The sequence below is a fragment of the Paramisgurnus dabryanus genome, chromosome 11 (genome assembly GCF_030506205.2).
Source record: "Paramisgurnus dabryanus chromosome 11, PD_genome_1.1, whole genome shotgun sequence".
NCBI lineage: Eukaryota > Metazoa > Chordata > Actinopteri > Cypriniformes > Cobitidae > Paramisgurnus > Paramisgurnus dabryanus.
This window is the reverse complement of record NC_133347.1, coordinates 18,090,839-18,104,920: the sequence shown is the minus strand read 5'-3', so window position 1 is coordinate 18,104,920 and position 14,082 is coordinate 18,090,839. Positions and strand designations below refer to the sequence as shown.

Genomic DNA, 14,082 nt, shown 5'->3' with positions numbered 1-14,082 from the left:
TAAAGAAGATATAACCTTGATTAAGATCAATGAGGGAAATGACGCTCCTAATCTCATTATTAGATTTTGTTAGATTATTATATATGTGTTTAAACCTGAAAAGACTTGTTTAACCCTTAAAGTGATATTTTTTGTTTGTCCAGGCGGGGAAAACCACTAACATGCTGACAGCAGAGACCAGCCGCAATCTACTGATGTGTTTCCTGTGGATTATCAAGAACGCTGACCAGAATCTGATCCAGCGCTGGACCGTAGATATGCCCACCTCTCAGCTGAGCCGCCTGCTGGAACTGCTCACCATCTGCATATCCTGTTTTGAGTACAGGGTAAGATACACATTTTTACATTACCAGATGTATGTGGATATCTTCTGCTTTTATCACATGGTGTGTGCATTTGTATGTGTGTAGGGAAAACAGAGTTCTGATAAGGTGAGCACACAGGCCCTACAGAAGTCTCAGCAGGCTAAGGCGCGTCTGGAGGAGGCTCTGTTAGGAGGTATCGGAGCCAGAGGAGAGATGATGAAAAGGGTTGGAGGTGAGCTGCATCACATCTTTTACTTTCTCTTACACTTTAAGGATAGCTTAGCCTAAAATGAACATTTTTCAGAAGGTAGAGTACAGAAGGAAAACTTTTTAATGATGGTCTGTTTTTTCATACAGTAAAATATAAAAGTGCATGGGTACTGACTGGTGCTGGCAAACTCCTTCTTATTATTATGAGATAAGGAGCATTACATTTTGAATTCACTCATAGATTTCAATCTTTGACATGGCCTTAGGGTACATTCACACATTGTTCACACAAAAGTGGATGCAGGCTACTTTTCATAGTACTACTATTATAAGAACTACGCCCACTGGAGGGAAACGTAGGCGGCGATCCACTTTTGTGTCTTTAAACGCTTGTTATTTGGGGTCGACAGCTTATAAAAATGTATATCTGGGTTTTTTAGCTTGTTAGCTGTACACCTTGTCACACAGCAGCTTTAAGGCATTATTCTGTTTTTGTTATAAGCCAGAAATGACAAGGAGGCAGCTTCACGTATAACAAATTGAATGGAGACGGTTGGATTGTTATCCCCCGGTGATAGCATGACTGCTCTCTGTCTCTATTTCTCAACTTTTCAAGCGTCAACACTGGCGTCAGCCAATCAGATCGCCTTATACAAATAACCTAGGGCAGAGCCAGCCAATTATGTATATGTATTTGATTGGCTGTTAGCCAGGCTTCAGACACACCCTCGGTCAAGTGTTGATGTTGACGCCCCTTGTGAATGTATCGTTACTCGTCAATATTAAAGGGGGCTTATCATGAAAATCTGACTTTTTTCCATGTTTAAGTTCCCATAATTGGGTCTCAGTGGTTCTATCAACAGTAACTTAGTTTTGGTAAACCATTCTCTTTAAGCTTGTGAATAAATAGGTCATTGAAATTTGGCTCCCCTTGTGATGTCAGAAGGGGATTATACCGCCCCTTAATCTGCACTATCCAACCACAACACTGCCATTTAGTGCAGAGATCAACTCATTTGGATTGAAAAGGACACACCCAAAACGGCACATTTTTGCTCACACCTACAAATGTCAATTTTAACATGTTATAATAAATTATCTATATGATATTTTGCGCTAAAACTTAACATACGTACTCTGGGGACACCAAAGATTTATTTGACATCTTTGAAAAAGTCATCAAGGTGAAATTTTCACGGAATGTTCTTTACATTAATATTTTGTGTAAAAAACAGTAAATCACATAAATGACTTTAGGAGGGTTTTCACAGGCAGGGTCACATACCCATCTTTAAAGTTGTCAAACTGTTGTAAAACACAAGTTACTTGAGTACAAGAATGATGAATCTACTATTTATTTTCAACAATACACATTTTCATTTGACCTAAAATGCTGTCTACTTTACAGCCATCTTTGTTTACATGTTTTCTAAATATCTCCTATCTTGGTATGTTGCTGTGTTTTGTGAATGGTAAAGACAGGACGGTGGGTCATAGAGAGAACCTGCGCTGGAGGAAAGATCTCACACAGTGGCGCCAGACCAACGACAGACAGGACAAGTGAGCAGAAAATAACATAACCGTCCATTTAAATTTAACTTACTGTATTTTGCTCTGTTAATGTATCATTGTTTCTTCAGATCTAAAGCAGAGCTGGATCAAGAAGCCATAATCAGTGGAAACCTGGCCACCGAGACCAACCTCATAGTCCTTGACCTGCTGGAGATGATAGTACAGGTAGACAAAATAAATATAGCACATACAGTACATACAAAGCCTTAACTATTCTGTAATAATAACAAAATGTGATTTTGCGTATCTCAGGCGGTTCCTCTGGCAGACTGTAAGGATAATGTGGTTGGTGGAGTACTGAGGGTCCTGCTGCATTCTCTCACCTGTAATCAGAGCACCACCTTCCTGTCACACTGTTTCAGCACCTTGCGGGCTCTCATAGTAAAGGTACTGCCCTTCTGTGTGCTTTAGATAATGTTATGTATGTCGACGATATAGCACGACCGCTCGCACCTTATTGTGTAACTCACAGGTGTGCAATCTGATGCTGTTTTTCAGTTCGGGGATTTGCTGTTTGAGGAAGAGGCTGAGCAGTGTGCAGACCTGTGTCAGAAGGTTCTCCATTACTGCAGCAGCAGTGTGGATGGCAACAGGAGTCAGGCTTGTGCTACATTATACCTGATCATGAGATATAGCTACAACTCTGCCAGTGTAAGACTCATGTACAAATACTTTAACAAACAAAGCGTAAAAGGTCATTGTGATCATTTTTTACAAAGTGATTAAAGGAAGACACCACTGTTTTTTAAATATTTTACTATGTTCTTATCTCAACTTAGACTAATTAATACATACCGCAGTGTTTCCGCTATATACATTCAACCGTGGCGGCCCGTCACTCCTAAAACATCCCCGCCACGCCTGCGGTTGTGGATAGAAGGGATACAGCAAACGAAATCTCGTTGGATGAGCACTGTTTTATCCTAATCCTTTAACCAAACCCAACTCTAAACACAAAATTTCACACGATTGTAGGATGTATTTGTATCTAATTTAGCCAGAACCGCTGTTTTCATCCTAATAATCCTACCTCCAAATCTAATCCTTAACTTTTCGGCATTTGCTGTATCCCTTCTAGACAAAACCCACAGCGGCAGCTCGCAAAAAAGCTACCGAAATGTCCGCTCTGCGAGACTGGCTGTCTAGAAATAAATTCCTTTCTGGATTTGCGTTGTTCACTCATTTATAAATAAATCTCCTAAAATATCATAATTTCCTCCATGGGTTTAGTTTCATGCACAAATAGATTTAAATCAACAGAGGATTATTAAGCTACGTTTCTGTTTTGAGAAATAATAATAAAATAAATAAGCCTATACGAAATATGTTGCACTTAAATAATTATTAAATTGACTAAACGAATAAAAAAGTATTTGAGTTTCTGTTCTTTTTTTGTGACGCGCTCTAAAACCAAAGCAGCAGAAAGCACGTCATGTTTTTAATGATTATAAATAAGCACAAGGTTTTCTCCTTATTGTGAGTTTACACAAATAAAAATACATAATTTGAAGTTTCGAATGTTGTTTTACTTTTATCTTTATGACTATAAATTTAGGGTAATTTAAGCTGCAAGGTCATCACGCATATGATGTTCACCGGCGCATATCTACACCAACACAGCGCAGGGCTGCGAGAAAAGACATTATACAACTTTTGATTTAACATATGACGAGGTTTTTGGACATTCATTTGGAATTACTGTACTCATATTATCAACTTATCTGGCCATTAGTTATTCAGTATAGGCTATAAGCGCAGCGCGCTGCTGACCGCTCAGCTGTCAGTCAATCGTCTGTGCTTTAGATCGACACTCACAAAGGTTCACATTAAATTATAAGATATTTGTCCAAAAACAAAAGGCTAAATACTGAATACTACTTACATGCGACTGCAAGACATTAATAGTCAAATCTGTTTGTAAGGAAACTTGCATTATTCCCGTGGAAGAGAAGAACGTTGGTAATAGAAACTTGAGGCAGACGGGGAGACTGTTTTATCTGTTTTCAGACGAAACAGCAGGGTCGGGGTACCCGCGGGTGAACTGCATAATATTTGATCTAACGGGTGTAATAGGCTATTCGCGTTTCATTTGTGTTGTAGATGCAGGTCGGGACTCAATAGACTGCGGGTAAAATGCGGGTCTAACATCCAAGACCAAAATTCGACTCGTTTTTAAATGTCCCGTGCTTATTTGTGTTTAAGATCTGTCTGAAGACCGGTAAATGTATATATTTAACTGCGCGATTTGCGGTGTGACCGGCTCGGGGTCACCGTCTTTATGTCAAATGGTACGTGTGTGAAATAAAATTGCTGCTGATGTCGGATAACTGGTCGGTTGTTCTGTCAATCACAGCGGTGCGGATTATCAAACAGGACTGCATGACTTTGTAACAGCTCTGTACGCTAAACACGAGGACGAACTTGCAATGCACACTACATTAAAACTACAATGAAATATCCAAACTACGTTTGTAGCTGTGTAACGTTTTTTTAAGAAAATACAGTTTAGATCAAACATAGAAAAGCAATATGCTATAAATATAAGGAAAAGTAAATGACAGCGTGAAAATTATAAAAAAATACATGTTAGTTTACTGTAGCCTATATTCTACATTAAACATTTTTTTTACATGTATAATCATCATGGGCGCCCCCTGCCGCCACAGCTGAAAAAAATCCTAGAGGAAACACTGATCATACCTATCTTTTTTTCGATGCGTGCACTTAATCTTTGTACAGCGCGTCGTGAATGTGTTAGCAGTTAGCCTAGCCCTTTTCATTCCTTACGATCCAAACAGGGATGAATTTAGAAGCCACCAAACACTTCCATGTTTTCCATATTTAAAGGAACATGAGTAGTTACACGAGTAAGTATGGTGCCACAAAAAAAACGTGGGATTTTTTTTAAATGAGAACTATATTGTATGGCAGAAGAGCACTTAGTTTGTAGCACTTTGACCTCGGGCGCAGTAATATGGACAGAAGTTTGAGCGAGAGGGGGAGTAGTCAAAGAGCGATGATGTTACTGTGCGCCAAGGTCGAAGTGCTGTAAACTAAGTGCTCTTCCGCCATACAATATAGTTTTCATTTTTATACGCTTAAAATATCATGTTTTATTTTGTGCCACCATACTTACTCGTGTAACTACTCATGTAACAGTCTTTAAATAGAGAAAACATGAAAGTGTTTGGTGGCTTCTAAATTCATCCCTGTTTGGATCCTAAGGAATGAATGGGGCTAGGCTAAATCCTAACACATTCACAACGCGCTGTACAAAGATTAAGTGTACGTATTAAAAAAAGATAGGTATGTATTAATTTGTCTAAGTTGAGGTAAGAACATAGTAATATATTAAAAAACAGTGGTGTCTTCCTTTAATAATGATATATAACACTCTGTTATTTTTGTTAATGCTACCAGTTCTTTAACTGCATTTTAAATATGGTTTGTTAATAAAGTTAATATAAGCTTTTAAATGCACATACATACTTTATCTGTAGTTTTTAAAATGAATGACAGTCGCTCCGTGATCCGTACAGACCAGACCACAAGGTTCCGTATGCATTTATATGTACATTCACACATGTGGCAGACACTTTTATTCAAAGCGACTTACAGTGCACTACAAGGTAAACATTTTTATCAGGAGACCTCGAACACTTGACCTCTGCTAATGCAGGCTCTACCACTGAGCATGTTATTCACTAATTTATATAGTAAAACTGTATCTTTTGCATGTTTTTTTAATTCTTGCAAATAATAACATTCAAGCGATTTAAAACACTTTAAATGCAAAAACACGCTAAACTGAGTGCAAAGACGCACACACTCAAAAGCATGCACACAGCACAATATGTTAGATATGCAGTTTATACAAAAATGTCGTAAAAACACTTTTTTTTTATTATACATGTTTTTCAAAACTGTATGAAATCATCATAAATACAAAGATGGCCTGAGAACTTTGCACATGTATTTTATAAGATTTGTCTTTTATTTGTGATCGTTCCTAATATCAAACACCCCCCAAACCTATCCCGAAAAAAATCACAGCCCCCTTACGTCTTCGCTCCTACTCTTTTAAAACCACACAGATGTAGCACTGAAGACAGCCTCTGTAAATGTTATTCACCTGTCTGTCTGTCTGCTGATAACATGAGCCTGTCACTATTCACTGACCGTCTCTGTGTGCTGTAGGCTGATGGCTGGAGTGTTTCCTTTGTTGATTCAGTTTCTCCCCCCTCACTGCGACCTCACCAGATGGCCACGTTGTTTGCCGTCTCATTCATCTTTAATGGCAAAAGGATGGATTTCTCTCCCTGTCTGTGTGTTTTTGTTTGCTTGTTTGGTTTGCAAAAGGCTCCAGCGGTCGACCCTGTCGTTGGTGTAACCTTGAATATATTATGTTGATTTCTTTTAGAGACATATCACTGCGCCTCCCAGCCCTGCTTTGTTTTTATGTTTCAGAGGAAATGTTTTATTGTTGATTTAGCCTCAGATGTTTCCTATAACGTTCTCAAGGAAACTAAAAATAGACAATTGAGGTGCAAAAGCCGCTTAATGCCACCTGCGTCAAAAATGAGATGATGATGATATTGACCGAATACTCTCAGCACATATTATATAAATACCTTACCTTCAAATCTGCTTAATCTCAAAATTTTTCGTGGTTTAAAGTGGACGAAAGTTGTATTAGACGAATGACTGGATGCACATTTAAACTTTTGTTTCTTGTGAGTACTTGGATGTGAATGCAACCCGTATATGGCAGTGACATGGATCACCAATTATTCGATAACATCAAATCTCATTGGTTCTTGCATGTGTCATCACTAGTTATTTGTGTTTTGTTACGAGACCCAAGAAATATTGAGTTGTAATCTAAAATTATTTGTTTAAGATCTGAAATGATATGAGTATGCGTATTTTTCATTCACGAGACAATTTTCATATTTGGATGAACTGTTCCTTTAAGGCCCTGTCTCATATTACATTAAACACAAGGGACATAGGGCTTCAGAGCAAATATTGCATTAATCTTCTCTGTAGTGCCGATCTTGAGCCATTCTTCACAGCAGAACTGACCTAGATGCGAGATTGGTGACGTCTTCAGATGCCTCACACATACGCTCAATTTAACATAATGGTGCCATTGAAATGATCCATTGGCAATTATACAGGGGTTAATGGGGGATCATTTTGCCATTTTCTGATGTTAAGCAAGATGGATGGAGCATTTGCAGCCCCTGGCTCAAACCATCCCCGGAAATCAATGATCTGAGGCTATGACAGCAATGGCCAATCGCGCTCGGCACAGTGGCTTTTTCCTTTACAGCCTAACACCTGTATTTGACAATGTAACCCTTTAATAACCTCAGCAGGCCAACCCAGATAAATGGCTCAACTGGGGTCTGTTTTCAGGCTTTTGTTATTATGATACCGGTGTGCACATCCATACATTGAAAAAAAAACGACTTTTACTTCTCTTTCAGCTACTGTGTACAGTACTGTATGTGCAAAAGATTGAAAAGTCTTTTCTTTGGGTTAAGCATTGATCTTTTCTGCCCTTACAGAATTTCTCTAGAGTCAAGATGCAGGTGACGATGTCTTTGGCCTCATTGGTTGGAAAGTCTTCAGACATCCACGAGGAGTATCTCCGGCGGTCTTTCAGGACTATTCTTGCGTATGCAGAAGAGGACACAGAGATGCAGTCCACACAGCTGCCCTCGCAGGTGAAACTCTTGGCTATGTCATTTCTCATGCAAAGTAGCTTGCAAAGTAGCTCTTTTTAGCCAAGTTATTCCTTGCAATTTATCATAAAAGCAAGTCTCTGAATGCAATACTTTTTAATGATATGCTTTTAGTGCTAATGCAGAATACAGTAAATAGCCGTATCTTAGGCTAGTAGACACATTAATGCTGTAGGTTTGGGTTTGTACTAAACAGAATACAGCATGTTGACCAAAAGGACACATCTAAACTATCTATTATATTATCGATTATTTACTTCTATCTATTAAGAAGACTACTACTTGTAAACGTATAACTTTGTATACTGTGCTTATTGTTGGCTCTTAAAGGATTAGTCCATTTTCTCAAAAAAAAATCCAGATAATTGACCCACCACCATGTCATCCAAAATGTTGATGTCTTTATTTGTTCAGTCGAGAAGAAATTATGTTTTTTGAGGAAAACATTCCAGCATTTTTCTCATTTTAAGACATAACACTTAACACTTAACTCAACACTTAACAGTTTTTTTCAACGGAGTTTCAAAGGACTCTAAATGATCCCAAACGAGGCATAAATATGGGTATTTTACTTAATTCCTTCACAAAAATGTTTTTTTTTATGTTAGAGATCAGATTCAAAAAACCTCATCAGTAACACTTTTTTAATGCATTTTTTTCTCTTAATTGACGAGATAACTCGGGAAAAGTTAAAGGGATAGTTTGCCCAAAAATGAAAATTCAGTCATCATTTACTGTTACCAACCTGTATAAATTTCTTTGTTCTGATAAACATAAGGGAAGATATGTTGTTTGAGTGAATGTTTGTAACCAAACCAATCAGAGGCCCCATTGACTTCCATAGTATTCTCTTCTCCTACTATGACAGTCAATGGGGCCTCTGATTGGTTTGGTTACAAACATTCCTCAAAATATCTTCCATTGTGTTTATCAGAACAAAGAAATGTATACACGTTGGTAACAACATGTGAGTGAGTAAATGATGACCACATTTTCATTTTTAGGTGAACTATCCCTTTAAAGCAAAATGTTAGATGCTCTCAAGCATCTACTAACTATGAATGACTGTCCCCACAGGTGGATGAGCTTTTAAGGAACCTAAATAGTATCCTGTCCGATACAGTAAAGATGAAAGAGTTTCAGAAAGACCCCGAGATGCTCATGGACCTCATGTATAGGTACTGTACATACTTTCTGCAGTAGCTAAAACAAAGTCTGTTTGTGCTTTCGGGATGCCAGGCCTGTGGTTTTTCTTCTCTGCTTCTCATTTCATTGTGGTTTCTACTGTTGTCTACTGTTTTTAGACATACCATGGTAACCGAGTAGTATGTTGTAACCACGTAGTGTGTGCCTCACATGTGCCACTCCACACTTTTCTTTGTTATTAGTTAACTTAGGAAAGGTTTTTGTACAGTCAAAAGTAAACTTGGTGGACAGGGTGATCACAACAGAAGCAGAAATTAAAGGAAATATGGATTTGTGATTTAAATATTTAATAAAACCTTTATGTAACAAAGGTGAAGTAGCCCAGATTATTTTTTCCGATATCACTTGTTACCAATATCCCTATATATGGAGCGTTTATGCTGAATCGCATTATTGACCAATCAGAATTGAGCATTCAAAAAACATGTATTAATTAGGGACCTTAGATGCACGCTAAACGCCACCTCCTTCAAAACTAAGATATTCACATTAACCATTTGCTCTTGGAAAATATTATTTGTTTATTAAATAATACTTTCGCCTAAAATCCACTTAATCCCGGCCATTCAGAAATACCGGTTTGATGCCAGAATCAATTAAGAGTCTGATTAAAAATGATCATTTACAAGAAAACAAATCAAACACACTTTGAGGATTTTGCATCTGGGCTCTTCAGTTGTATTTAATTACTAATTTCTGTCGGCTCCAGGATAGCAAAGGGCTACCAGACATCTCCAGATCTTCGCCTCACCTGGTTGCAAAACATGGCAGAGAAGCACAACATCAAGAAGTGCTTCACCGAATCAGCCATGTGTTTGGTCCATGCCGCGGCCCTGGTGGCTGAATATCTGAGCATGCTGGAGGATCACAAATACCTGCCTGTGGGCAGCGTCACATTTCAAGTGAGTTATTATTGCGAGTGGGAAACGTTCGAATCCGCTCCTTTTCCTGAAAACAACAGTGGGTGTGAATTATGTCTCGGCTGCTCCTCAGACCCTTCACGCACAGCTCGGTGCGAATGAAAACCATGTCAGACTGTGGCAAATAATTGTCTCTCCTCCCACCAGAACATCTCTCCTAACGTGCTGGAGGAGTCGGCTGTCTCAGACGACATCTTGTCTCCAGACGAGGACGGGGTTTGCTCGGGACGCTACTTCACGGAAAGTGGCCTTGTAGGGCTTTTGGAACAGGCTGCTGAGCTTTTTAGCAATGTAAGTCGTCCATTAAACGGGTAGATAGAGTCACCTTTCTTCCAAAATGTTCCTCTGCTCATTTATGCTCTATATCGTGAAGTAATACTTCTATTTTTTATGTATATAAGTGCAGTCTATAGGTTTAAAGAAAATTAGCAAATTAATGATATGATAAAAATAATTTAATTGTAAATATACACACACACACAAAAAAAAAAATGATAACACACATTAATAAATATAAATCAAGGACATGACAATATTGTGGCAGATGGGTAAGTCAAAATGTGGCTTTAAAAGTTTTTTTTATTTCATTCTAAAGTCCAGTTTAAAGTTTGATTAAATAAACTTGACAGTGCAAACTATTTCTTGTATATGTACTGTAATGTACATGAGACATTCACATGTTACTTTAGCTCAATTTTGCATTAGCAATGCAAAAGTCATGGGTTTGATCCTAGAGATAAATGTATAAATCAAAAGCTCTATAAGTCACTGTGTATGAGAGCATCCGTCAAATGCGTAAATGTAAACTCCCTGATGTATTTTACTCTTCTAAACCCCTGCTGTACTTTCTTTCCAACTCATTGTTCACGGACAGGGTGGATTATATGAAGAAGTCAACGAGGTGTACAAGATAATCGTACCTATACTGGAGGCTCACAGAGATTTCCGGAAACTCGCATCCACGCACGACAAACTCCAAAGGGCTTTTGAGAACATCATTAATAAGGTAAAGAATATAAACGCCTCCTACGCGATTCTGCCAGACAGGAAGGAGTCTAAAACCATACAGTATGATCATTTGAATCAGATGTTTGTTTACTTTCTCAGGGTCACAAGAGGATGTTTGGAACATACTTCCGTGTGGGATTTTATGGTTCTAAATTTGGAGACTTGGATGAGCAGGAATTTATCTACAAAGAGCCAGGAATCACCCATTTACCAGAGATATCCCACCGGCTCGAGGTGAAACTTCTTCTTGTGAAGTTCAGAACTGAGATGACATTGAGAGATTCACAAAAGTTCACTTTAATTTCTATTTTTGACATGACTTACTTAGTCAGTATTAAAGGGACACTTTTTTTTGAAAAATGCTAATTTTACAGCTCCCTTAGAGTTAAACTTTTGATTCTTACCGTTTTGGAATCCATTCATCTGATCTCCGGGTCTGGCGCTACCACTTTTAGCATAGCTTAGCATAATCCATTGAATCTGATTAGACCATTAGCATCACACCCAAAAATACCCCCCAAAAAAGTTTCCCTATTTAAAACTTGACTCTTCTGTAGTTACATCGTGTACTAAGACTGACAGAAAAATAAAAGTTGCGATTATACGATGTATGTAATCAGATTTAATGAATTATGCTAAGCCATACTAAAAGTGGTACCGCCAGACCTGGAGATCGGCTGAATGGATTCCAAAACGGTAAAAAAAATTTCACATTTGGTTGGCCAGGAGTAGGTTAGGTGAAGGACTGTGGATAAGTCTTTGTTTGCTATTTTAACAGAATTTCTACAGTCAGTGTTTTGGAGATGGAGATTTGGAAATGATTAAAGATTCAACACCAGTAGACAGAAGCAAGCTGAATCCGAACAAGGTACGTGAAACATGAAATATTTAAAGCAACACCAAAGAGTTTTTTTACCTTAAAATAACGCTTCATAAGAAAAGTTTCAGTCGTTCATCCACTCCAAACAGGGTGAACTGCACTTTCACATTCGCTTTGCAGCCCCCTGTTGGCCAAAACCGCACTAAAGGAGTTTCCAATCGTCGGGTCGCGGTTCTGTAGTTGTAATTTACGACAGTGGTATTGGACAATTCCGCTTCCAACCTATAGGGGGAGCAAAGAGCAAAAACTATTTAGTGTTGCTTTAAACACGATTACAATCAAAATTATTATACTGTTTGACCCCTGTTAAATATTATCATGCAGGCATACATACAGATTACCTTTGTGGAACCTTTCTTTGATGACTATGAGATGAAGGACCGTCTTACCAACTTTGAGAAGAACTTCAACCTCCGTCGCTTCATGTACACTACTCCATTTACGAAGAGTGGGAGACCCCGTGGAGAACTGAATGAGCAATACAAGCGGAAAACCATCCTAACCACAATGCACGCCTTTCCTTACATCAAGACGCGAATCAACGTCATTCAGAAAGAAGAGGTAATGACGAGACAAGAAAATATCCTCTATAGCTCAGTTGTAGAGCATTGCGTTAGCAGCACAAAAGGTCATGGGTTCAAACCCATATTAATAAAAATGTATAGTTGCTTTGGATAAAAGGTAAACAAAAGGTTATAGGTTTGAATTAATAGAGGGCAATCTATGAGCCATCACCATCTGGAATTTAACTAACTGAAGCCGATAAACGGCACAAATACAGTTACAAATGTTCCTGTCTCTACTGCCTGTCGCCAACTCTCTTAATCTCTTCAGTTTGACCTCACACCCATCGAGGTGGCCATCGAAGACATGCAGAAGAAGACGCGAGAGCTCGCCGAAGCCACGCACAGAGAGAAGCCAGATGCTGTGATGCTGCAGATGGTTTTACAGGGATCGGTCACGGCCACAGTCAATCAGGTCTGAAACTTCACTTAAATAAACACGTACGCAGACATACACGCTCGCTTATCCAGCCTCCTAGTCTCCCGCTAGGGCCATTACCATCTCGCAAATTGAAGGATCTTTTGAAGGCCTCTGATGTGGTTTAAAATCCTTTGGGTAATATAAGGACAGTTTAGGAGAGTAATGTAAATTTTAGGCTTCATGGATTTATACCGACGCTCCCGGCAACGCTATATTTCTAGTAATAGCCCAAGCTACCGAGTGACAACTTACAACACCAATCAAGTTCAAAACGGATCCAAATCCCATAGATCTGGCTGCGGTTACTTGATAAATGCCCTTTGGTTAAACAACATACAAAGAGCGGAGCAATGTCTCGCTGCTGGCTTCACGGTAACATCACTCGCACAAAGACTTATTCATGATCTTTCCCTTATGTGTTGACTTTACCTTGTGGCCTCCAATGCATGAAGCATTCATTTTCTTCTCCAGCATGGTAGAGGGGGGCGTCTTTTCTTTCCCGGTCTAATTCTGTGTCTCTGCAGGGTCCATTGGAGGTGGCCCAGGTCTTCTTGAATGAAATCCCAGCAGACCCCAAGCTCTTCCGTCATCACAACAAACTGCGTTTGTGTTTCAAAGAGTTCATAATGCGGTGAGAGGCCATTTTCAAATGAAAATTAAAGATATTAACATGACTTTGTTCAGTTTTCAGAATAAAGCACATTTTGTTGATCAGATTAAAGGGGACATACCATGAAAATCTGACTTTTCCATGTTTAAGTGCTATAATTGGGTCCCCAGTGCCTCTATCAACCTCGAAAATGTGATAAAAAAGCAACCCAGTAACTTAGTTTTGGTAAACCATTCTCTGCAAGCATGTGTAAAAATAGATCATTGAATATTGGCTCCGCTTGTGATGTCAGAAGGGGATAATACCGCCCCTTAATCTGCACTATCCAACCATGGCACTGGCATTTAGTGCAAAGATCACCTCATTTGTATATATGCAGGGTTTTTAAAAATATGGTGGTGTGTGTACTCTTCTGATGCCGAAAATTTAAGCGCACTGTACGCGGACCCCCGCGTATATGTAAATAATGGACCATACTTCGGCCTTTAGTTGTTTGTGTCTTGGTGTTCTTAGGATTTGTTTAAAGTTTATTCATCACAAACTTTAGCGTGTGTTTTTTCGCCAACATAAAAACAGAAAAACTCTGTCTTATGTCAGTCGGCTGCATAAAATCACAATGTTTAAATCAAGACTCGAA

General features: G+C 38.8%; 1 protein-coding gene across 4 annotated transcripts in view; it reads left to right on the top strand.

Moving 5' to 3' along the window:
- Positions 1-14,082, top strand: part of dock8 (dedicator of cytokinesis 8) — a 51,712-nt gene that overhangs the window by 32,921 nt on the left and 4,709 nt on the right. For all 4 annotated transcript variants that reach the window (XM_065247210.2, XM_065247213.2, XM_065247209.2 and 1 more), the window contains 16 exons: positions 144-326; positions 411-537; positions 1,994-2,075; positions 2,156-2,252; positions 2,340-2,474; positions 2,586-2,738; positions 7,661-7,819; positions 8,915-9,015; positions 9,753-9,945; positions 10,111-10,254; positions 10,838-10,969; positions 11,071-11,205; positions 11,750-11,839; positions 12,176-12,412; positions 12,686-12,829; positions 13,360-13,466. In XM_065247210.2, the coding sequence (XP_065103282.1) occupies positions 144-326; positions 411-537; positions 1,994-2,075; positions 2,156-2,252; positions 2,340-2,474; positions 2,586-2,738; positions 7,661-7,819; positions 8,915-9,015; positions 9,753-9,945; positions 10,111-10,254; positions 10,838-10,969; positions 11,071-11,205; positions 11,750-11,839; positions 12,176-12,412; positions 12,686-12,829; positions 13,360-13,466 (2,219 nt within the window). The remainder of the gene's footprint in view (positions 1-143; positions 327-410; positions 538-1,993; positions 2,076-2,155; positions 2,253-2,339; positions 2,475-2,585; positions 2,739-7,660; positions 7,820-8,914; positions 9,016-9,752; positions 9,946-10,110; positions 10,255-10,837; positions 10,970-11,070; positions 11,206-11,749; positions 11,840-12,175; positions 12,413-12,685; positions 12,830-13,359; positions 13,467-14,082) is intronic.